The sequence below is a fragment of the Myotis yumanensis genome, unplaced genomic scaffold (genome assembly GCF_028538775.1).
Source record: "Myotis yumanensis isolate MYYU_CA2020_CCGP unplaced genomic scaffold, mMyoYum1.0.hap1 SCAF_16, whole genome shotgun sequence".
NCBI lineage: Eukaryota > Metazoa > Chordata > Mammalia > Chiroptera > Vespertilionidae > Myotis > Myotis yumanensis.
This window is the reverse complement of record NW_027223767.1, coordinates 12,317,216-12,341,587: the sequence shown is the minus strand read 5'-3', so window position 1 is coordinate 12,341,587 and position 24,372 is coordinate 12,317,216. Positions and strand designations below refer to the sequence as shown.

Genomic DNA, 24,372 nt, shown 5'->3' with positions numbered 1-24,372 from the left:
CTCAAAAGGGGATGGTTTAGTCCCCCAGGGGGCATTTGACAAGATCTGGAGACATTTCTTACTATCACAACTGGGGATGGGGAGGAACGTGCTACCAGCATCTAGTGAGTATCGCCCAGGATAAAGCGCAGGACAGTACCGCCCCCCCCCCCCAAACAATGAAATATCCAGCCCAATATATCAATAGTGTTGCTGTTGAGAAAACCATGGTCAGAGCCTCTGTGCAGCCTCAGAGGATGTGGCCACCCTGGCTCATGCCTCTATGAGTGGGGCAGGGCCCCTGACCAACCATCCAAACTGACACACTCAAGACGCAGATAGTGACAAAAAAAAGTTTATTCTGTACTTCTCATGGCATCTGGTAGAGGATAAACCTGCAGAGAGGGCCTGGTTTGGAGGTGACGGGGAGGGCACCAGGGTGGGCTGCACGGGGGCTCGAGGGCAGGCAGTGGAGAGCCCTGAGGGGAAGCAGGTTAGGAGGGGCCCCAGGAGGACAGATTCTCCTGAGGGGTGAGGTAGGTGCTTCTTCAGCCAGCCCTGGCAGAGAAGAAGGGCAGAGAGCGGATGTAGGAATCCAGGCGGGAGCGGAAGAGCTCACTTTGCACAGTCTGCCCGAGCGGGCACAGGGGGTTCTTCACCACCAGCTCCACGTACAGCTGTGGAGAGGGAGGGTGTTAGAGCCAGGCTTTGGACACTTCTTGTTTCCGACTCCAAACCTAGTATAACCTCAAGGATGTGTGAGTCAATACATCAGGATCAAGGGCTGGGAGGAAGCCCTCCTGGATGAGAAACTAGGGGTGGGAGTGTTGAAAACTCTGACTTCAATAGAGATAAAATAGGATCCTGGCAGGAAATCTGAGGGCGTCTCGGGTCCCTGCATGGCCATGGCACCCGTTGAGGAGCTGTGGGGGAAGGGTCCCAGGGGCGGGCACTGACCGCACTGTAAATGTGATGTAGCACATCCCGGATGGGCCCCACGCCCAAGTCAGTGTTCATCACAACCTTGATCCCTGTGGGCGTCTCGTAGTAATGGAGTTTGTAACGGCTGGTTTGGAAGGCCAGAAACCCATCCTTCCTGCAGGGATGAGGAGGATGTCAAGGAATGGGAGCAGAATCTTCCCAGAAAGAAAACTCCTAATCATCTCTGGCTCGATTCCCTTCTCTTTAAACGTATGTGTAGGTGCCTGGTTGAGCAGACACCTCCCCCAGGCTCCGTTCCCCCTCCCCCACATTTGACCCCCACACCCAACCTCTCTATCATCAGATTTCCCCCGCCATCGCTCCGTGCAGCTCTGTCTCCGGTAGCCAAAGGCCCCTTCCACTCCAGAAAGTTTCCCCCACCCCCAGTTCCCAAGGCTGGTCCTCCCCGCCAACATGCCCCCTGACCCCGCGTACATGTCTAGCGGGGACATCTTGCTGACAAACGAACGAATAGAGAAGAGCATCCCGTACATGAGCTTGAACTCCTGGAGGAAAAAGGGCAGAGTTAGCTCTCGGCTGTTGAAGGAGACGGGCCAGGGGGTGGGAAAGAGCCAAGGTTAAGAGCGGGGAGGCTGGGCTAGGACTGTGAGCGTCTGGAGATGCGGGGTCACCGGAGGCGCGGGGCCCCCTCGTCACCTCCTCCTTGGAGATCCCCGCTTGCTTCTTGCGGTGCCACTCGCTGTAATGCAGACAGACTCCATTTCGGTCAAACAGGTACAGGTTGTGGACAGTCATCTGCGGGGCACAGAGCGTGAGCCTTGCGCTAGGACCGCCCAGCCCCCGTGGGTTCCGGCGTTCCGTCCCTGATCCCTCCAAACCCCTGACCCTTCCCAACAGGCGGGTTCCCCTTCTCCCAAACTCACCGGAACTGCTCCAAGTGCCTGTCACTAGATACTTCCGGTTTCCGCGGAGCTCCGCCCACCCGTCCTTTCGCGGCCGCGGAGCAGTAACTCCGTCCAAACACCTCTCTCAGCCAGTGCGTGGCCCGAGGGACTGCGCGTGCGCATCCGGGCTCCCGGGCCCCTGAAGCCGTAAAAGCCGCGGCGAGCGCGGTCCCGGGCTGGTGACGTCACGGAGGCGAGCGAGGCGGGGCTGCGCGCGGTGGGCGGGCTGCTGCCAACGGTTTTGAGTGTCGGGGAGCGCGCGAGGGGAGGTTTCGGTCTTCCCGGATCCGGGCTCGGGGGAGGGGGCTGTCGCTTGTCCTCACCTTGACAAATTGGGGGGCTGAGGACTGGAGGTGTGGGGTAATCGGGACGGGGGAACCGGGTGGAGCATCTCAGGCTAGGTTTGAGGGCGGCGTCCTCTCTAGGGACGTTCTGAGGCTGTGACCGAGTCCACAAAGTTTCCTTCGGGGTAGGAGGAAGGGAGGGATTCTAGGGAGTCCGGCCATGGCTTTCTTGCTTGGAGGGGGTGTTCAGGAGAGTTGACCCTGGGTAGACCGGTGCAGTGGGCGGAGGGGTGCAGTGGGCGGAGGGTGCAGAGGGCCGAGTGGTGCAGTGGGCAGAGGTGCAGTGGGAGGAGGGGTGCAGTGAGCAGAGAGGTGCAGTGGGCGGAGGGTGCAGTGGAAAGAGAGGTGCAGTGGGCAGAGGTGCAGTGGGAGGAGGGGTGCAGTGAGCAGAGAGGTGCAGTGGGCGGAGGGTGCAGTGAAAAGAGAGGTGCAGTGGGCGGAGGGGTGCGGGGAGCCTGACATCCCTGCCTCTGAGACTGGAGGCAGTTGACCTACAAGTGAGGCAGCTGGGCAGAAGTTAGGCCCTTACTGGATTTGGGGTTTTCTTGGTTTGCACGTTCTGGGTGTGGGGATTTAAGAGCTGAGTTGACCAGGGACGTCGCCTGTGCAGAAGCTGACCTGTAACTTTCAGCACTAGGTGAACTGCAGAGGTGCTGCTGCCCCACAGGTCTTCTGTCCCCACTCCGGGCTGCATCCCCCCTTTCCGCAGCTTCCAGGAGCTGTGGAAGGAGATGCTTTTGCTCTCTCCCATGCCCGGAGGTACGGGTGGGAACCTTTCCTCTAACCAGAAAGCCTCCAGACCCTTATTCACCAACGTTCCTTGGCTTGGAGCCTTCCTCCTTTCTCCCAGACCTTCCTTTTCTGTGCACTTTCCCCACTGGACTCTCCTCAAGCAGAACCTGGAATTCCCAGCTCTGCTGTCTCCAGTTCTCTCTTCCCTGTACTCATGGCGACATCGACATCAGCTACCAGTCCCAGTTCACCGCTGCGGGCAGAGGATCTCCTGAGTGACTCCTCAGAAGCCCCTGGGCTGAACCAAGTGTCCTCGGAGGTGACCTCCCAGCTCTATGCCTCCCTGCACCGCAGCCGGCAGGCTGAGGCCACAGCCCGAGCGCAGCTGTATTTACCCTCTGCCTCCCTCCCGCCTCATGAGGGCTTAGACAGCTTGGCCCAGGAGCTGAGTCGCAGTTTGTCTGTTGGATTGGAGAACAACTTGAAGAAAAAGATGAGGGAGGTGTGTCTGAGGGGCGGGAGGGCGGGGGGGGGCTCTAAGATTTTGGGATTGGGGGTGATAAAAAACAAAAAGCTTTATTAAGATTTGAACTGTTGTTGGATTTCAAATTCCTTTTAAGTACACAGTCATGCTTGTTTCCGGAAGCAAATGCGTATGAGGGGGAGAGTGGCCTGGGACACCGTAATCTGGGAAATTGTGAAATTTCCCAGTGTTTTCCTTTGTCAGAGATACCTGCACTGTGGGCTAGGTTGCTGTGCTTTGACTAGGATTTGGGGGCTGAGGGTGAGGATAAATTTTCTCCATCCTAAAAAGTAACTAGGGACTTAAGGATAGAGCAACATATGCTAAGAGCCTTCCAGCTCAAAACTGTTTTGATTGTATGGTTCAAAATTAGGCATGTAAATAACGAAAGCATCTATACTAATAAAAGGGTAATATGCTAATTAGACCAGACATCTTCTGGCCGTCCTTCTGGACAAAGCCACGGTGGCGGGGGCAGAGGCAGTTGGGGTGATCAGGCCGGCAGGGGAGCAGTTAGGGGGCGATCAGGCCAGCAGGCAGAGGTGGTTAGGGTCGATCAGGCAGGCAGGCGAGCGGTCCAGGATTGTGAGAGGGATGTCCTACTGCCAGATTAGGCCCGATCCCTAAACCAGCAGTCGGACATCCCCCGAGGGGTCCCAGATTGGAGAGCGTAGAGGCCCGGCTGAGGGCCCCCCCCCCCCCCCCGCCACACACACACACACACACACACCCATGCATGAATTTCATGCACCGGGCCTCTAGTAGTTTAGTAAACATGTTACAGAGAAGATATTAGTGTTGCATAGAAAAGGTCTCACAACAATTTGCAGACTGGTAGGCCTTCCAGAGTTTGAAAAGCTGATAACCATGGGCTACACAGTCTTTAGGCAGGGTATTTGCTCTCTAGTCGGCAAGAATCCTCTCCACGTTTAATTTAATGTGCCAGATCAACTTATTCACACAACCTGTCTGGCTTCTGTACACATTTGAGTGTCTGACCCTTATTGGGTCAAGTTCTCCTGTTCTTGCTTTTCTAGGTGCTGGAGCAAAAGGTATTGGGTTGTAGGGGGTACTGGATGCCATCTACCCTGGCAGTAGTTGAATATAGATTATTCAAGTTGCTTCTGGTTTCTGTGTTACTTTTTTCTAGGATGGTTCCAAGCATATCTTTGAGATGGAAAGTGTTCGGGGCCAACTCCAGAGCATGCTCCAAAACTCACGTGATACAGCCTATCGTGAGTAAAGCCCTTCCCCACAAAGGAGAACCTGGATTTACGGGATGGGAGAACGTAGAGAAAGGAAGTGGCTGCGGGAGAACCCAGGCCTCTGACAGGATTTCCGGAGGAAAGGCTCCATTCTTTGGCAGAGGGGCCGGAGGAGTGGGTGAAGTAGAAAGGAAGGCGCTCTGCTCTCTTCTCCAAGTGGTCCCTGTTCTCTCCTTACCTGACCCTGGCTGTGGGTCCTTCTGCCTCCCTGCAGGGGATCCCCTTACTCCAGGTGCTGGTTCAGAGAGACGGGAAGAAGACTCCTTTGACAGTGAAAGCACAGCCACCTTGCTTAAGTGAGTTCTCCTTGGGATTCTTCTAGCTTGCTTTCTTGGAAAGCCGAGTGTTCTATTCCTTTACTGCCCTTGTACCTCTTAAGACCTAAGACACTTGTCACTTAGCTTTTAGTTTTATCCGTTCTCTCCTATCTTCTACTCCCTTTACTCCTTCAGGAACGTGGGCATCTGCTGACTAGTACCTGGCCTTCTCCCCACCTCTAGTCCTCCTTCTCCCAGGAGAGTTAGCTTGCTTCTGCTGAGACTTTTACCACAGGAAGTGTGGCATAGAGGAAGGAGCACTATAGAGTGAATCATAGAACCTATGTGCTATTTATGGTTCTACTAGAAGCCTGGTGCATGAATTCTTGCATGGATGGGGTCCTGCTGGCCCTGATTGCGGTGGGGGGAGGGGCTGCTGGCAGTTGGCCGACCAGCCCCACCCCCTGGTCGAACTCCGGGTCCAGGGGACAATTTGCATATTAGCTTTTTATTATATGGGATCACTGCCTAACTTAAAGACTTCAGCCGAGTCTCTTGCTCTTTCTGAGTTTTAGTTTCCTCATTTGTAAGATGTCACGGTTGGACTAATGGGTCTCAAAAGTTTTCCCAACCTTAATATTTCTACCTGGTTTGCTCAGCACCCGGCCCCTGCAAGACTTATCTCCATCTAGCTCAGCCCAAGCCCTGGAGGAGTTGTTTCCCCGTTACACCAGCCTTCGGTCAGGACCCCCACTCAACCCCCCGGATTTCCAGGGCCTGAGAGATGCACTGGATTCAGAGCATACCCGCCGAAAGGTGAGATATCTAAGCTTCCTTTTGAAAGTAGCAAAGATTAGAAAAGGGCTGAATGCTAAAAAAGGCAGAGGGTTAAGGGCCCACAAACTGGGACTTTACTCAAATGGCTCTCAGGGAGACCTTCTTTCACCATCCTATCTGAAACGGCACACCTCTCCTCTAGGCAGTCATTACTCTCATTTCCTTCATATAGCTTATCACAATCTGAAAGATCTTGCTTGTTTTGCCTTCTAAAAATTAAGCTCCTTGTTCAGCACTGTCTTCCTAAGGTTTAGAATATACCTAACACATAGAAACACTCCATAAGCATGTGGTGAACACACAGTGAACTCTGTTGTCTTGTACAAAGGCTTATAGCTGCTGATGTAATGAGCTTTATCTCTTTGCACCTTAGCCTGTCTGAAGTGGGAAGAAAGAGACACAAGGCAGAAGAAAAATCATCGATTATGTTGTCATTTTTGGAACTCTGTCTTCTATTTTCTTTTTTTTAAATATATTTTTATTGATTTCAGAGAGGAAGGGAGAGGGAGAGAGAGATAGAAACATCAATGATGAGAGAGTTATTGATCGGCTGCCTCCTACATTCTCCCTACTGGGGATCAAGCCTGCAACCTGGGCATGTGCTCTCACCGGGAATCGAACCCATGACCTCTTGGCTCATAGATTGATGCTCAACCACTCAGCCACGTCAGCCGGGCTCTGTCTTCTATTTTCAACTGCCTGGGCATGAATGAAAGGCTTTTGCCTTTATCCTTGCTTTGTTTAATCATTGTGTTCAATGAGCTTCTCAGGCAGGAATAACCGCCACTCCTTGCAGCATGGGCTGCTGCACTTCTGCCAAAAGGTCCATAGATCAGGGAAGGGGAGAGCCCGGAAGCTAAGCCCCTGCTCTCTGAGATGGCAGAGGAAGGTGGTGGAGGCCTTGGGCCTTAAGGTTCCTGCTCTATAATCCCCGATTTTCCTCCAACTCTATTCTGTTCTTGGGACACAGCCCGTTTCCTGTCTCCAGTCCATTTCCCCTAGAGGAGGTGGAAGGTTTGGTGCTTGGTCAGACTGAGGATGGCAGCCCTCAGTTTCCTTATGGCTGCTTGAGATGGAAAGTGTTTGGGGCCAACTCCAGAGAGACAGGTGGAAGAAGTGTGCTTGTTCAAATTAATAAGTTTCTGAGAGCAAGACCATCTCAGAGATTTCTTTCCCTTATTAGTGGTTGACTTAAGAAGATATTCAATTTCTGGGTTAGTTAGACCAGTGTTTGAACAAGCACACTTCTTCCACCTGTCTCATTGAATTGGAGGACTGACCACATGGAAACTAATTTATCATGGAGACCAACGGTATGGATGTTAGTAAACAACTTATAAGTAGCAATTTATAAGCTGCTGTCACTCCTTCTTCCCAGCATTGCGAGCGCCATATTCAGAGCCTACAGACCCGAGTGCTGGAGCTTCAGCAGCAGTTAGCTGTGGCCGTAACTGCTGACCGCAAGAAAGACATCATGATTGAACAACTGGACAAGGTGCCAGGCTAGCAGAATGTGCTGGGTCTCTCCACGGGGAGCACCAAGGAATAGTAAATGGGTGGCCAACCAGCATCTCTTTCTTCATGCTAGGAGCAGGGGTGAGGGGTGGGTTACTGACTCCTGGGAGAAGGTGACTGTTGATCTTACCCCCATGGACAGAAAGAGGACAAAAATGTTATTTTGAAATTCCATCTGACTTTCCTTTCCCGAGACCCTGGCCCGTGTGGTGGAGGGCTGGAACCAGCATGAAGCCGAACGCACAGAGGTACTTCGGGGACTCCAGGAGGAGCGCCAGGCAGCTGAACTCACTAGAAGCAAGCAGCAGGAGGTGGGCAATGTGTTTTACATGGAATTAGAACCTAGATCACTGATTGCTAGCATAAGGGGAGTAGAAATAGCTCTGGGATTAGGTCCTAACAGATTGACCTCAATCTTGCAGTAACTGGCCTGACAATTCTCTCCTATTTCTGCTCCTTTCACTGTTTCTGTTGTTAAACTTGCATCACTGATGTCTTCCCAGCTTTCCCTACACCATGCAGTCTTTTTGGCTCTCAAGTCATTTAGTTAAAAATGACTTCGTTTTAAAGTTTACATTGTTAATGCTTTTTGAAGTATAACATATAGAGATTCCCCTCAGTTCTTCTGTCCTATGTACCTCTCTTCCCAAAAGACAGTAACCCGCCTGGAACAAAGTCTTTCTGAGGCCTTGGAGGCCCTGAATCGCGAGCAGGAAGGTGCCAGAATACAGCAACGGGAAAGAGAGATGCTGGTAAGAATGCCGAGCTGGGTTAATTCCAATAGAGGCTGTTATGTTAATTACTTCTAGAAGGCTATGGGCAATTGGTGGATGTGGGAATTCAAAACTTTAGTTACACCAGGGCAGTATTTCTCAAAGTGTGTTCCTTAGAACACTAGTTCTGCTAGATACTCTCCAAAAAGGGCTCTGCCACCAAGTAAGTTTGAGAGACTGCAAATTACATCCTCACCACATACATCTAGGGCAGTGGTTCTCAACCTTCCTAACGCCGCGACCCTTTAATACAGTTCCTCATGTTGTGGTGACCCACAACCACAAAATTATTTTTGTTGCTACTTCATAACTGTAATTTTGCTACTGTTATGAATCGTAATGTAAATATCTGATATGCAGGATGTATTTTCATTGTTACAAATTGAACATAATGAAAGCATAGTGATTAATCACAAAAACAATATGTAATTATATATGTGTTTTCCGATGGTCTTAGGCGACCCCTGTGAAAGGGTCATTCGACCCCCAAAGGGGTCGAGATCCACAGGTTGAGAACCACTGATCTAGGGGATTATTTTAAAATACGGATTTCTGGGACCCATCCCCAGAGGTTTTGACTCAGTAGATATATGATGGTGGTTAGGAACCTAAATATTTTCAGAAATACCCTAGGTGATTTTGTTCAGCCAGGTTTGGGAATTCTAGTCTAGGGCATAGCCAAAAAAGGGATGATACTCATTCATGTTTCTTATTGCTGAAATGATAAGGTGATTACCCATATGAATTAGTAGCCAGGTTTGGAACTTGTTGCATGCATGACACATGCTTGCTACATGCATGCTGGTACTTAAAATCTTAACAGGCTACATCCAACCGTGTTATGAAGGTTGCTGGTTGGCTAGTACATGATAGTAGGCTGGGTTTTTTATTCTTTGTGGAATTTTTTATGATGGTGATAGCTTTTATATATTGAAAACTTACTAAGTGCTAAATGCTTTACATATACTTTTTTCTTCCAAAGGATTTTCTAATGGATTTTTTGAGAGAGAGGAAGAGGGAGAGAGAGAGAAATATCGATGTGAGAGTGATACATCAATCAGCTGCCTCCTGCACTCCCCCTACCAAGGATCAACCCCGCAACCCGGGCATGTGCCCTGACCAAGAATCGAACCGGCAACCTTTTGGTGCATGGGATGATGCCCAACCAACTAAGCCACACCGACCAGGGCTACATACACTTTTTACTTTAATCTTCACAAGGTAGACCCTAATATTATGCCTGCCCATTTCACAGATAAGGATGTGAACACATAGTAAATGACAGAGCTGGGATTCAAACTGAGATTTTAACCCAGATTTACCTATTTCTGGAACAAAAGCTCTTATCATATTATAATCCTGTAGGCGTGTCAGCTTTTGTATTTTTAATGGACATAATTCTCAGCAGGCACATTGTATGGGGGTGGAGGAGCAGATTGCTGGTCTCTTGAGGGCATGCTGAGGATCTTGGTTTTATCCTGGGACTATAGGAAGAGGAAAGGCAAGCTCTGACCTTGAGCCTGGAGCTAGAACAGCGGCAGTGCCGGGCCCTGCAGGAAGAACGGGATGAGGCTCGTGCTGGGCAAATCAGTGAGCATCGACAGTTGGAGACACTGCAAGTTGCCCTAGAAGAAGAGCGGCAGGCCTGGGCCCAGCAAGAGCGCCAGCTTAAGGAGCGCTACCAGGCCCTGCAGGAGGAGGGCCAGGCTCAGCTGGAAAGGGAAAAGGTAAAAGCAGCAGTTGGGCAATGGGGAACAGATGAAGGGCAAAATAACTGAATAAGATGGGATGTCAGAATGTGGGGTATACGGGGCTGGGATGGAGAGTGAAGAACTATATGTGGGAGACAAGATGGAGATTGTAGGGCCAGCTAGAAGGGCTTGGGCATCAAATACACGAAAACCAAAGAGTAGGGTTAAACAGAGATTAGAAACTAGATCAAATATGAAGGGAGGGAAAGGAAGCTTGGGTTTTCGGGTATGTTGGGGGTGAATTGGGGAATAGAGGTAATAGGAGACAGGAAATTAGATATGTACTTAAGTTTGATTTCCCTTTCTCAGGGGAACATGCAGAGGGAAGCCCAGGCCGCCCGGGAGGCCCGGGAGCAGCTGGCACTGATGCAGGCCGAGATGCGCCGGGTAGAAGGAGAGCTGGATACAGCCCGGAGAGAGAGAGACGCCCTGCAGCTGGAAATGAGCTTGGTGCAGGTCAGTGGAAGGAACTCTGAGTCATGGCGAACACTCACGTTTCTAATTAGATTTTTATGGGCCTTTGTTTTTATGTGTAAAATGTGTGTTAAGGGCAAATTAATAAGTTTCTGAGAGCAAGTCCATCTCAGAGATTTCTTTCCCTTATTAGTGGTTGACTTAAGAAGATATTCAATTTCTGGGTTAGTTAGACCAGTGTTTGAACAAGCACACTTCTTCCACCTGTCTCATTGAATTGGAGGACTGACCACATGGAAACTAATTTATCATGGAGACCAACGGTATGGATGTTAGTAAACAACTTATAAGTAGCAATTTATAAGCTGCTGTCACTCCTGAATTGGTGCTAGATGTATATGTGTACTTGTGTATTCAGTAAGCCTGTTGAATACCCGCCATGTAAGCTCTGTGCTAGGAGCTGGGATCAGCCCTTGCCTACAAGGAGCTCTCCAGCCAGGTGGGAATTTGTCTAGTGCACACATTTGTGAAGTAGTTGGTAAACAATAATTGAGGGTAAGAACTACTCTACTCAAATGTCATTTTCTTAGTGAGGTCTTCCCCAGCCACACTGAGTAAAATCTGCAACCTCTGACAATCCATTTCCCTTCCCTGTTTAACTTTCCTCCTAATATACTACGTAGCATACCTTTTAAAATCTTGTTTGTTTTCTGTAAGATCCATGAAAGCAAGGATTTTTGTCTATTTATTGAAGAATTCCAGAATAGTGCCTGGCTTTAGTGTTCAAGCCCTCTATTTCCTTATTGTTCTACTATTACTGAAAGTGGGGTATTGAACTCTCCAACTATTATTGTAGAACTGTCTATTTCTCTCTTTATTCCTGTCAATTATTAATGTATTTGGGGGCACTCTTAGGTACATACATGTGTATAATTGTTCTATCTTCTTTTTTTCATGTTTTTATTTATTTTAGAGAGGAGTGGGGAGAGAGAGAAGCATCAATGTGAGAAACATCAATCAGTTACCTCCCATACACACCCCGACAAGGGATTGAACCTGCAACCTGGGCATGTGCCCTGACCAAGAATCAAACTGGCAACTTTTCAGTGCATGCGATGATGCTCAACCAGCTGAGCCACACTGGCCAGGGTGCTAATATCTTCTTGATATAACTTTTTTTGACTTAAAATTTATTTTCTCCCACAATAATATAGCTCCTGAGCTCTCTTTTGGTTACTATTTGCATGAACTATCTTTTTACTTACAACCTATTTGCATCTTTGTATCTAAAGTGAGTCTCTTATAGAAAATATATAGGTGGCCCTAACCCGTTTGGCTCAGTGGATAGAGCATCAGCCTGCGGACTGAAGGGTCCCAGGTTCGATTCCGGTCAAAGGCATGTACCTTGGTTGCGGGCACATCCCCAGTAGGGGGTGTGCAGGAGGCAGCTGATCTCGATGTTTCTCTCTGGATGTCTCTAACTCTCTATCCCTCTCCCTTCCTCTCTGTAAAAATCAATAAAATATATTTTAAAAAAGAAAATATATAGGTGGATCATGGCTTTTTGTTTTGTTTTATTAATCATAGGCATATACAAAATTCCCTATTTAGTTTATTTATGGTGATAATTACCTTTTTTTCAATTACAGTTGACATTCAATTTTTTTTTAAGACTAATTGCTACAGTCTTTTTAAAAAAATTTTTTATTGATTTCAGAGAGAGGAAGGGAGAGGGAGAGATAGAAGCATCAATGATGAGAGAGAATCATGGGTTGGCTGCCTTATGCACTGGGGATCAAGCCCACAACCCAGGCATATGCTCTGACCGGGAATTAAACCGTGACCTCCTGGTTCATGGGTCAACACTTAACTGCTGAGCCATGCTTGCTAACTTGGTTAGGCTTGCACACTCTCTCTCTCTCTCTCTCTCTCTCTCTCTTTTTTCTCTCAACCTCTCTCCTCTTCCCACCCTCTTCTTCTTTCTCCCTTCCCCACCTCATATTATTTGAGAGTTTCTTTTGGACATCATGGGAGAATATTCTTTTTTTATAACTTAAATTATTTAAGATTTATTTTATCTCTTAATATATGGTCAGCTTTTCTAAATGTTTCATGTGTGTTTGAGAATATGCATAGTGTTTGGGTGCAGTTTTGAATGTGTGTCTAGTTTGTTAACTGTTTAGACCATTATAACCATATAGATTTTTTTCTGTTAAATCTCCTTAGTGTGGATTTGTCTATTTTTCCTGCAGTCTGTCAATTTTGCTTTATACATTTTGTGGCTATGTTATTAGATGCATATAAATTTTAAAATTGTTATATCATTTTCTGGTAATTAGATGTTTTATCCTTACAAGATGACTATCTTTTATAATGCTTTTTGCCTTAGGGTGCTTAATATTAATAGAGTTCTACCAGCCTTTCTTTTAAAAATAGAATTTTCCTGGCAAACATTTTTCTAATCTTTTTACTTTCAACTTTTATATATTTGTATTTTAGTCAGAGCATGAGGTTCATTAGCGTTTAATCTATTTATTCATAGTTCGATCTGTGCTTTACTTTAAATCTTATTTTGTCTTGCCTATTCAGTGTTTATTTTTCTCTCCTTTCTTGTATCTTTTAGATTCATTAATTTTTGCTCATTTTACTCATTGACATTTTTCTTCCTCAGCTAGTTTCAAAGTCATAAACTCAATTTCTGTTTGTTTGTTTGCTTGTATATGGGTTACTTTAGAAATAATAACATGCATACCTAAATTATCAAAGTTTAATTACCAGAGGTAAATATCAAAGACAAAAAAAGGAGCACCAATTCTACATGTATGGCTCAAAGTAGAATTCTCAGAGAACTTTAAAAATTGTTTTTAAAATACAATAAAAGTTATCTGTACCACAGGTTCAAATATCTATAATAATAAAAGCATAATATGCTAATTAGACCGGATGTCCTTCCGGATGAAGCCGGGGCTACTAGGGAAGCCCAGGTCCCAGGTGCCAGAGGGAAGCTGGTGCCAGCAGCCAGGAGAAGGAAGGCCTAATCTTGCACGAATTCCATTCATCTCGGGCCTCTGGTACTAAAGTAAAAAGCATTGATTGCTTCCTTTTATCACACCATTTGGTGTGCCTCCTTCCAGAGCCTTCTCATTTATGGGCTGGTGCATTAAAAATATGTGAACATGCTATGTATTTGTTGCAACTTGTAAGATTTTTAACCTCAGATCATAGACACCTTTCCATGTCAGTACATACAGATGTATATCATTCTTTTTAAGGGTTATATAATATTGCAAGGAATAGATGAATCATAGGTTACTTAAGCATTTTTCTTTTGAAGAGAAGTTTACACAGATACCAATTTCTCACTATAAAAACAGTGCTGCAGTGAACATCATTGTGCATAGTCTTTGGTACCCCTTCTATAGGACAGATTCCTAAATGTGGAATTGCTGGCTTAAAGGGAATATATATTATTATTTTTTTTATTAAAGAAATTAGGTAACAAGATATCTAGAGTCAAAATCATAGAAACAGAAAGTAGAATGCTGGTTGCCAGGATTGGAGGAGGGGAAAATAGGGGGTCATCATTTAGTGGGTATAGAGTTTCAGTTTTATGAGATGAAAAAGTTCTAGAAATCTACACAACAATATAGTTAACACTACTCGAATGTACACTTAAAATGGATTAAGAGGGTACATTTCATATTATGATTTTCTTACCACAATTTAAAACATTTTTTAAACAATTTAGGGTAGTGCAAGAGTTTGGTATGATTGGGACATATTTGGGAGAAGTGAGGTAGATGGGTGGTGGGGAATCATAAAGGGCCTTGTAAGTCATGTTAAGTAGCTAGAACTTTTTTAGCCAGTTGGGGCATTTGAAGGGTTTCAAACAAGGGAATAAATTGCACATTTTTGTATTTTAGGATACTTACCAGCCACGAAGGGGAGGATCTATTGGGGCCAGAATGGGAGAGGGGAGAGGGTATGGTAGAGGCAATGAGGTCAATTAGACTTGAAATAATATTGAACTAACATAGTGGTGAGTGGAGGGGTAAATTAGATGTTAAGGAAATAGAATGGAACGATCAGTTGGAAGGGGTAAAGAAATAGGAGAAGTCAAGGATAACTACAGGTTTCAAATAGCTTTCGTGTTTCAGTGGAGATCGGTGTCAATAATTAGGGCAAGAAATATAATAGGGACGGAAGGTTTGAGGGTAAAAAACCAAATGAGCTCATTTTGGATGTATTGTGTTTGAGGTGTATCCAAATAGTTATTCAATAGTTGTTCTTTTTTTAAAAAATCTATTTTTATTGATTTCAGAGAGGGAGAGAGAGATAGAAACATCAGTGATGACAGAGAATCATTGATCGGCTGTCCCCCACTGGGGATTGAGCCCACAACCCAGGCATGTGCCATGACCGGGAATCGAACCATGATTTCCTGGTTCATAGGTCGATGCTCAACCACTGAGCCATGCTGGCTGGGCTCAATAGTTGTTCTTAAAACCATCTTTTCGCCCTCCATCGGCCTTCCTCTAGGCCCTTGGTCGGCAAACTGCGGCTTGCGAGCCACACGCGGCTCTTTGGCCCCTTGAGTGTGGCTCTTCCACAAAATACCGGCTCTTCCACAAAATACCAACTTCTGCGCATGGGCCACGAAGTTTCAATCGCACTGTACGTGCACGCCCACACGTGGTATTTTGTGGAAGAGCCACACTCAAGGGGCCAAAGAGCCGCCTGTGGCTCGTGAGCCGCGGTTTGCCGACCACGGGCCTAGGCTAAAGAGAGAGAGATTGAGAAAGTGTTCAAAGTATAAATGGCAGCAAAAAACATGGCCTAAAGGCCAAACATTGATTATACACATGCAGAAGCACCAGTGGCCAGAGTGTCAGTGCGTGGTCAAAAGAAGGCTGAGGACAGGACTGAAGGAAGCATTCAACCTTTATGGACAGAAGGAAGAAGAGCAATCAGCTGAGTCCGAGGAGCAGTCAGATAGAATGAAAACACGGAGATGGTGGCAGGCGGCATCATGGGCACCAAGGGAACATGGATTTAGGAGGAAGGGTAGGTGTAGGTGGCAGATGTTGCAGCAAGACCACATAAGACTGAGAAAGCACCACTGTTGGACTTAGACATTAAATTCTTTGCATGACGTATACGATAAGTAGAAATCATTTCAGTGAGTTGAAAAAGAAATATTGAGAAAATGGAGAGTGATATAGCCTGGTTCTGCTTTAGGAGGAAGGGACACTGACATTTATTGACTATCAGGTACTGTTACTGCTGACACATGACAAATCTGATTACTCTACCTAACATTTATTTTGGTTAAAAAAATACATTTCTTTGTCCAGAGTCATTTTCAGCTTTGTGTACACACAAGGTGTGAGTACTTCATGCGCTAAAACAGCGGTTTTCAACCTGTGGGTCGCAACCCCTTTGGTGGTCGAACGACCCTTTCACAGGGGTCACCTAAGACCATCCTGCATATTACGATTCATAACAGTAGCAACATTACAGTTATGAAGTAGCAACGAAAATAATTTTATGGTTGGGTCACAACATGAGGAACTGTATTTAAAGGACCAGAAGGTTGAGAACCACTGCTCTAAAAGGAAAGGGAACCTCTTCCACTCCCGTGGCAAAGCTCCTGACTCTCATCCTTTGGGCATGTGAGGGGCCATGTTGGCACATGGGTTTTGTCTACATCCTATCGTCGGTCCTCTCTTAATTCCAAACAGAATTGAGCTATTACCCACCTTCCTCTCTCCCAGGCCCGGTATGAAAGCCAGCGGATCCAGCTGGAGTCCGAGCTGGCTGTGCAGCTAGAGCAGCGGGTGACAGAGCGGCTGGCCCAGGCTCAGGAGAGCAGCCTGCGGCAAGCAGCTTCCCTGAGGGAACAGCACAGGTACTGGGACTTCCTGGATGCTGCCCCTCCTCGGCCACACAGGTGTCCGTGCCCCGCCCACATCCTCTCTGAGCCCTTGTCGTTTCCCACATGCTGGCTGCCGCACCAGGGGACAGCTGCCTGCAGGTGCACAGAGAGCCAGAGTGCTTGGTGACTTTCCTCCCAGAGGGCGTAGCCTTTACCCAGTGACTGATGGGACAGTGACGAGCTGTGACCTACTCCATCTCCAGAGCTGCCCTGTGGGATCGAGCCTCCTCCCCATCCAGTCTCACTTCCCCTCATCCCAACTCTCCTACCAGTTTTTTTAGGAAAATGCTTCTTAAGTGAATTATTTTCCCATAAATCCTCATCTCAGCCTCTGCTTCTGGGGAGCCCATCCCAAGACACCAGCTTTGTCCTCGTGTCGTCCCTGAGCCCACTGTGCTGTGTCTTGCTGGCTGCCTGTGGCTGGCTGTCTCACGGGCACACATGCTGGCTTACTTCTGTCTCCACATTCAGTTTTCTCGTCTCATCTGTGTCCTCTTAGGAAGCAGTTGCAGGACCTCAATGGACAGCACCAGCAGGAATTGTCCACTCAGTTGGCTCAGTTCAAGGTGGAAATGGCAGAACGAGAGGAAAGGCAGCAGCAGGTGGCTCAGGACTACGAGCTCAGGTGCTGGTCCTTGGCTGCCCCTTTGAGGCCTGGTCCTTTCCCTGCTCATAAAGCCCAGCCTGGGAGTGGTGAGAGCTGCCCTCCATAGACCTTCCTCTTCTGCATTGGCCCCACCTCCTGTCAGGATTTCCGATGTCTCTGACATTCCGTTTTGGTTCCTCTTATTCCAAGTCTGCTTTCTCAAAGGCTCCCTACATCAGCTCTCCCGTCTTTTCTTCAGACTGGCCCGGGAGCAGGCGCGAGTGCGGGAACTGCAGAGTAGGAACCAGCAGCTGGAGGAACAGCGGGCCGAGCTGGTAGAGCGACTCCAAGCCATGCTGCAGGCCCACTGGGAGGAGGCAAACCACCTGCTGGGCACCTCTACCCTGCCTGCCACCCCCCCAGTAGGCATTACCCCTTAAGCTAAGCCGCTCAGAGTTGTGTCTAGATCCCTTCTTTGGAAATCTAGCTTCTTCCCAAGGGAACTCCTAAGTTCAGGTCCTTGGACCTGCATTTTTTTTCTTTTTTAAATCTGTGTGCTTTTCCCAGAAATAACTGTCTCATCAAAAGAAATCTTTTTTCCATGGCCATAGCTCACCCAGACTGGCCTCACTGCGTTGGGCCTAACTCTCTTCTCTCCACCCAAGAGGTGGTGAGGAGCACATATTAGTCTTGCCAAATGGTAGTTGAATTATGATGTTAAAGGGCCAAAATTATTGCTAAGTCCTTCCCTCGAGTGGGGTTGAGAGTCTCACCCTTGACCCGTCTTATGTTGGCATCTCCTGCTTCTTTTAATTACGAAATTTTTATTATTAGCTAAAATGTTTTTTTGAATAGGTAGTAGCATGCACATGGTAAGAAAAAAAATCCAAACAGATCAAAAAGGTACACAGTGAAAGCAACCTCCATCCCATATCTGCACCTCAGTCTCCCGGCTCCTCTCCCCAGAAGAAGCACTGTTGCTGGTGTCTTGAGTGCCCCCCCCCCACAAACGGTAGCCTTCTTTACACTGTTGTATAATTTCTTATTTAAGTACTTACTGGTGGAATTTAAAGTTGTTGCCTATATTTTGCTACATGCTACAAATTGCTGCAATAAATATCATCAATCTATGTTTTTGTGCAAATATATCTATAAAATTTCTAGAAATGGAATTATAAGATCAAAAATAAGCATTTTAAAATTTGATAGATACTATCATCTTCCTTTAAGGAAGTTCTACTAATTTGTAATCTGTACCGTGTCTTGCCTCTTTAAATGCACTCGGCTTTGACCCTTCTTTGTGCTCCCTGTTATGCCCAGGCCCCAACCGCCTGCCCCTCCAGCCCTGGGCCTCAGGAACGAGAGAAGGGGGAGAGGAGGAACTGGACTGTGCCTCCCATGGCCGTGGCCCTAAAGCCTGTATTGCAGCAGAGCCGGGAAGCCAGGGACGAGCTGCCTGGAGTTCCACCTGTTCTCTGCAGCTCCTCCCCAGACCTTAGCCTCCTGCTGGACCCCCCTTTCCAGAGCCAGCATTCCTTCCAGCCCCTGGAGCCAAAGCCAGATCTCACTTCCTCTTCAGGTAACTGGGGACAGGCATCTTTGGGTTCCCCTTACCTGCACTAATTGGCTCCCTCTTACCTCGCTGCTTTTCTGTCTGGGACTTGAGTATTTAGATGTCTGAGTGACCTTAGGTTGCAAGGAGTAGAATTCTACTCAAGTTGGTTTGAATAAAGGCAGGGAGAGCTCATGGAAATGTGATGTACATGGACCTAATGAGAACTGGAGTTTGGACCCAGCAGCGCTATCAGGGGCTGAGGCGGCTGCTCCTCCTCCCTTCGGCCTTGCTTGCATGGACTCTTGACTGCCTCTCCCTGCACATCTGCTTCTCTCTCTTGGTAGACCAGCACTTCCTCTACTCAGGACTTTAGCTCTCATAACTTTAGCTTGAACATGGATTTGACCAGCCAAGACGCTAGATAACCTTACAGAGACCATGGTGTCTGTTCCTTAGGTCCAGTTTAAAGAGAAGCAATCTGATGGGTGCGCAACAGTCCCTTAGATCGGCTAACCTTGGGAGTGTGCACCTTGGGTGGATGGGGTGCTCTGTGTGGTGCAAACATGATAACCCAGATTGAATTAAGAATGAGGGATGCCCTGGCCAGGGTGGCTCATTTGGTTGGAGTGTTGCCCTGTGCACCAAAAGGTCTCAGATTCAATTCCCAGTCAGGGCACATACCTAGGTTGTGGGTTTGATGCCCGGTTGGGGTGTGTGCAGAAGGTGGCCAATCGATGTTTCTCACATCGATGTTCCCCCTGAATATTAGTTTTGGTTCTTTAAGTAGTTTATGGTGGTACTAGAGGCCTGATGCATGAAATTCGTGCAAGAGGCTTGGCCCTCGCAACCCCGGCTTCGTTCGGAAGGTCGTCCGGAAGGACATTGGGAAGGTCGTTTGGCTGTCTGGTCTAATTAGCATATTATGCTTTTATTATTATAGATTTATTTATTTAGAGTCTGGGTACTACAGCTTTCCCCTTCCATCTACACTTCTTAGAATTCAGCTGATTCATCTCTCAGTCCCCTTCCACTCTTTCCTCCAGCTACTTTACTTTTTCGTTATCTTCTCCTTGCTGCAATGTCCCTCGTATATTTAATAGGCCTCTTTTTGGGGGGCATTTGGTGAGCTGAGTTGTGGAGGAACCCCTGCCCCTACAACATACACATGTGCATGCGCACATACATGTTTCACTTTACAGCTGGGGCCTTCTCCTCTGCAGCTGGAGCCTTCCATCCGGATCACAGAGCAGAGCGGCCATTCCCTGAGGAAGACCCTGGGTCAGATGGGGATGGCTTCCTGAAGCCAGGGCTGCCACCCCCTTCTCAGCTGGAGGGCCTCAAGCATTTTTTGCACCAGGTAAGAGAGGGCCCACTCATCCCACCTTTTTTTCTTCTTCCTTCCTCATTTCCTTTTTCTACTCTAGGAGTCCAGGCCTCTGGCTTCATCTCCCTTTTTGGATGAATACTTTGTCCCAGCTTCTTGCTCTCTCAGTCTTATTCCTGTCTCGTAAATCCTTTCTGGAACTTAGGTGACCAACTGTAGCTCTTACTTCCCCAGCTTCTGCTTCTCTCAGATACCTGAGTCTCTTTCTTTATTGGTCCTGAGGGAACCTTACTCTCTTGTCCCCCAGCTGCTGGAGACAGTACCCCAGAACAATGAGGACTCCTCTGTGGACCTGTTACCCCCTAAGTCTGGTGAGTGCAGCCTAAAGGAGGTTGGGGCTGGCCTGGAAAAGTGGGAGTGGGTTGTGTGGGGAGGACTTTGAGGAGCTGGCAAAGATGATGGAGCCTAATAAAGGCCAGGGGGCAGGACCTCCTTGGCTCTTTAGCTCATTTCCTGATTCTTTGATCTCTTTCCTTTTGCTAGTTCCCCCGACTGTCCCATCTTGGGAGGAAGCCCCTCACGTGCCACGCCTCCCACCCCCTGTCCATAAAACTAAAGTACCCTTAGCCATGGCGTCTAATCTTTTCCGGGTCCATGAGCTTCCCTCAACCCATTTACAGAGCAGTGGTCCCAGCAGCGGCTCCCCAGAGAGAGGTAAGCAGGTCATGGTTTACTGAGAGATAAAAAGGGAAGGGGTTGGGTGTGGAGCCAGTACTTCGAACAAAGGCCCTCTGGGTTCCTAGGAAATGGGATGAGGGCTGGGGGAGGAGGGCTAGGATGACAGCCATCACTGATGTGTCTCTAGGTGGAAATGGGCTCGCGTCCTCGAGGCAGCTGATGGAGATGTCTCAGCTGTTACGACTGTACCAGGCTCGGGGCTGGGGGGCACTCCCTGCTGAGGACCTGCTGCTCTACCTGAAGAGGCTGGAACAGAGCGGGTACCAGCCTGGGAGGGAAGGGAGGAAGGATTAGTGGGTAGAATCTGGACTGTGGGCAGGCAAATGGGTCAGGCAGGGAAGAGAGGGATGTGTATGTTGTCCATTGAGTACTCTTTTCTGGGGAGGAAAGTGAGGGTGAGATGTACATCAACAAGTCGTTTTTTCCTGTCTCACTGCTCCCCACCTTTCTTTTGTCTCTTCCTTTATAGTTTGTTTTTTTCTTTGCTTCTAAAAAGTCTCTTCACAATGTCTTTCTACCTTAGTTTTGTCTTCTTTACCCTGCAGCTCTTAATTCTGAAGCCTGGGCTGTGATTTCCTAGTATAACTCAGTATTTGGTTCCACTTATATCTCCTCCTATTTAATTCCAGGTCTATCTTGTTTATTTTTATTGATTTCAGAGAGGAAGGGAGAGGGATAGAGATATAAAAACATCAATGACGAGAGAGAACCATTGATTGGCTGCCTCCTGCACACCCCTTACTGGGGGATCGAGCCCGCAACCCAGGCATGTGCCCTTGGTCAGAATGGAACCTGGGACCCTTCAGTCCGCAGGCCGATGCTCTATCCACTGAGCCAAACCAGCCAGGGCTATTTTTCTTCTTAAGAGACAGAGTTGGGGAGTAGTTCTTCTATTCAGTGTTGGGGGGAGTGGGAGGAACTGCTTCCCCATCCTGCTCCCTTGTGTGGCAGGACTGACAGCCGAGGGGATACTGTCCCCAGAAGGAACACAGACTCCCGCGTGGGTGAGGTCCCCCGGAAAGAGGTGAGCGCAAGCAGGGCAGGAGGAGGGGGATGGAAGGGCTCCCACCCACTCGTTCCTCCAACTCCACTCACTCCCTGGCCGGCTCTGTTCTCTGTGGCCTCGCCCATCCGATCCCTGTTCCATTTTCTGTAGTGGCCCCTCCCTTTGCTGAAAGATGCTGGTCCTCTCCAGGCATGACGCCTTTCCTCAGCGGGGTGGGGATGAGGGTACACAGTGCTGACTGTCTCTTCTCTCCCTTCAACTCCCAGGTTCCCTCCCAGGCTCTCCCTCGCCGCCTGGCCACAGTCCCTAAGACTGAAAAGCCTCCAGCGCGCAAGAAAAGCGGACACCCTGCCCCTGGCGGCGTGAGGAGCCGGGCGGGAATCTGGAGATGAGCCCTTGCCTTTTCTCCTCCTCTTCGTGCTCTTGTTACTCTTTTAATAAATGCTCGATAGTCTGTGTTAGAGTCTGTGACTCTTAGGAATTGGCAAATGGAGGTTTTGTAGGAAAGTATTTTGTAAAGAAACCTCATTTTATTCTGTTTGAGTATGTTTTTTATACGTTACATTTCTATTTTATATTCTACTTTATATTCTATTTTACATGAGGACCGTCTTATGGCTAGATTGGAGAAGTTTTAATGAGCTAAGGTTCAATGTTTAAAGGCTAAAACCTACAGAGTGACTAGCTGTGGTTGGCAGTGTAATTTTGAATGATTTTTATTTTTTTTATACATTCCTGTGTTTTCCAAATTTTCTAAAACAAGTATGTATTATTAATCAGAAAAAACAAACTTTTTAATAAAAGAATAAGTTATGGAAAGAGTTTGAGTAAAAATTTGATTGTTGGAGAGATAGATTTTTCTTTCAGGAGCAGATAATTATTTTAAGATTTTAACTTTTTAAAAAATAATTGATTTGAGAAAGGAGGAAGGGAGAGGGGGTGCAGAAAGGAGAGGGAAGGAGAGAGAGAGAAACATTAACTGGCTGCTTCCTGTACACTCCCAGACCTGGGATTGAACCCTCAACCTAGGTATGTGCCCTGACTGGGAATCAAACCTACAACCTTTTGGTGAATGGGACAATGCTCCAACCAACTGAGCCACCCGCCCAGGGCCTAGGTGAGCGTTTTTAGTGAGAGAATCTATGGAGTCTGTGAAGTCCTTCTATTTGCTCCTGAATTATTCGGTTAGGCCCAAAATAGATATAATGGGATACAGACTCACATAGCATTTCATATTAATTAGGTCTTATTTCCTCCCACCTAAAAAGTAACTTCCTAGCCCCTGGGAGAGGGAAAGAGGAGGAAAAGATAAACACACCCGACCAGCAGGTGTGTGGGTTCTCCTGCCCCGACTCTGGCCAGGACAGCGTGGTCACCAGTCTCACTCAGGACTGCTCTCGCTGGCAAAGAAACAAGGGGCAGCCGAAGCCGGTTTGGCTCAGTGGATAGAGCATCGGCCTGCGGACTGAAAGGTCCCAGGTTCCATTCCGGTCAAGGGCATGTACCTGGGTTGCGGGCACATCCCCAGTAGGAGATGTGCAGGAGGCAGCTGGTCGATGTTTCTCTCTCATCGATGTTTCTAACTCTCTATCTCTCTCCCTTCCTCTCTGTAAAAAATCAATAAAATATATTTTTAAAAGAAACAAGGGGCAAACCTGCGGAGGAGCAGCACTAGGCTCGGGGGCTTTTCAAGCTGCCTCTTCACCCCCCTGTGGAGATGTTTGCTTTTCTGTTTTTTACCTCAAATACATAAAATTGATTTGACCAAACTCTGTGACTTATGACACAGTATCGTTTTCGGTAGCAAGGGTTTTATAACATTTTAAAAAACTGGCCAAATGAACACCCAGTCTTATCTCATTATCTCTTGGATTCCAACTTGCCACCATCAGTCAGCATGCCCTACATTTTTCTTAACATTAAAGACAGGAGAATATTTTCCAGCTCTCCAGAACAAAATCAGAAAAGGGCACAGTGCTGACTTAACCATTTTGTGAGCTAATTATTTTCACTTTTTGCAAATATGCTGTACCCACAGAAAAGTCTGCTTCTTCACCAAATACCACCAAGGAGGCTGGGGAGGAGGAGAAAACCCACAGTCAAGCAGCCCCCCATTTTTCCTCCTATAATTGTCTTGGGAATGTTCTGAGAGAAAAATTAAAATATTTTTGGAGCTCTATAAAAGCCCGCGTTTAGACGAGGTGGGCGCATCAGTTAAGGTCAAGTTTCACTTGGTGTTCACAGGGTGTGATATGGGACTTTGCCTCCTGAGGACTCGCATAGCTACTTGGTATTGGTAGGGGAGGCTCCGGTGGTAGAATGTATTAGGGTAAAGGCTAAGCTGTTATAACAAACCCAATGGTACATGGCTTTTGGGCCAAGCTTATTTGGTAATGTCCAGAGCAGGGGGGTGGTCCTGCTGCACATGGTCACCTGGGTCTCGGGTTCCTTCCATTTTGTTGCTCTGCCATCCCCTAGGTCAGTGTTATTATTTGTGTGGTTGAAGCAAGATCATTGTCACGTGGGACTCTCAACTGGCAAGAAGGGAAAAGAGCCATGTCCAATGTCATAAGGCCCACACTTGGAAATACCACACGTCAATTTTGTTTGATTGGCAAGACCTTGGTCACGGGCCACATCTACTCGGAAACGTAGCCTAGTTGGCTGCCATGTATGCAGCTGTAACTCTATTACTGTACAAGATCTAAGGACGAAGAAAGAATGGATTTGGGCGGACAATTAGCAATCAGTATTGACTGTGCAGATAAAGGAAAAACGCACCAGACTATATAAAGTAGCCCAACTATGTCGAGTGTTGCTGAGACATGGAGCAATAGAAGCTCTACTTGTGCTCTACTGGAGAGAGGCCCAGGAGAGGAAAGTAGATCGCTTTGGGAAATATTTTTGCATTAAATAAAAAATGTGATGATGCCCACACCTTGGGATGCAGTG

At 47.5% G+C, this 24,372-nt stretch overlaps 2 protein-coding genes across 4 annotated transcripts; one reads left to right on the top strand and one right to left on the bottom strand.

Moving 5' to 3' along the window:
* Positions 1-318: 318 nt before the first annotated feature.
* Positions 319-1,975, bottom strand: TRAPPC1 (trafficking protein particle complex subunit 1). Its single transcript, XM_070393991.1, has 5 exons — positions 1,845-1,975; positions 1,618-1,716; positions 1,396-1,466; positions 937-1,075; positions 319-656 (listed from the first exon to the last, which is right to left on the bottom strand). Exons 2-5 carry the CDS (start codon positions 1,714-1,716, stop codon positions 528-530), a joined length of 438 nt encoding a protein of 145 aa, XP_070250092.1. The 5' UTR covers positions 1,845-1,975; the 3' UTR covers positions 319-527.
* A 268-nt stretch (positions 1,976-2,243) lies between these two features.
* CNTROB (centrobin, centriole duplication and spindle assembly protein) lies at positions 2,244-22,239 on the top strand. Of its 3 annotated transcripts, none has more exons than XM_070394164.1 (19): positions 2,244-3,443; positions 4,615-4,699; positions 4,944-5,025; positions 5,679-5,802; positions 7,202-7,318; positions 7,533-7,649; positions 7,992-8,090; positions 9,602-9,838; positions 10,172-10,318; positions 16,051-16,184; positions 16,711-16,836; positions 17,057-17,219; positions 18,118-18,376; positions 19,552-19,709; positions 19,984-20,047; positions 20,220-20,390; positions 20,542-20,674; positions 21,366-21,438; positions 21,687-22,239. In XM_070394164.1, exons 1-19 carry the CDS (start codon positions 3,156-3,158, stop codon positions 21,810-21,812), a joined length of 2,703 nt encoding a protein of 900 aa, XP_070250265.1. In that variant the 5' UTR covers positions 2,244-3,155; the 3' UTR covers positions 21,813-22,239. The 3 variants fall into 3 exon arrangements, with proteins under 3 accessions (XP_070250265.1, XP_070250264.1, XP_070250263.1); XM_070394163.1 differs by having other exon boundaries at positions 5,646-5,802; positions 19,573-19,709; XM_070394162.1 differs by having other exon boundaries at positions 5,646-5,802.
* The last annotated feature ends 2,133 nt before the right edge of the window (positions 22,240-24,372 follow it).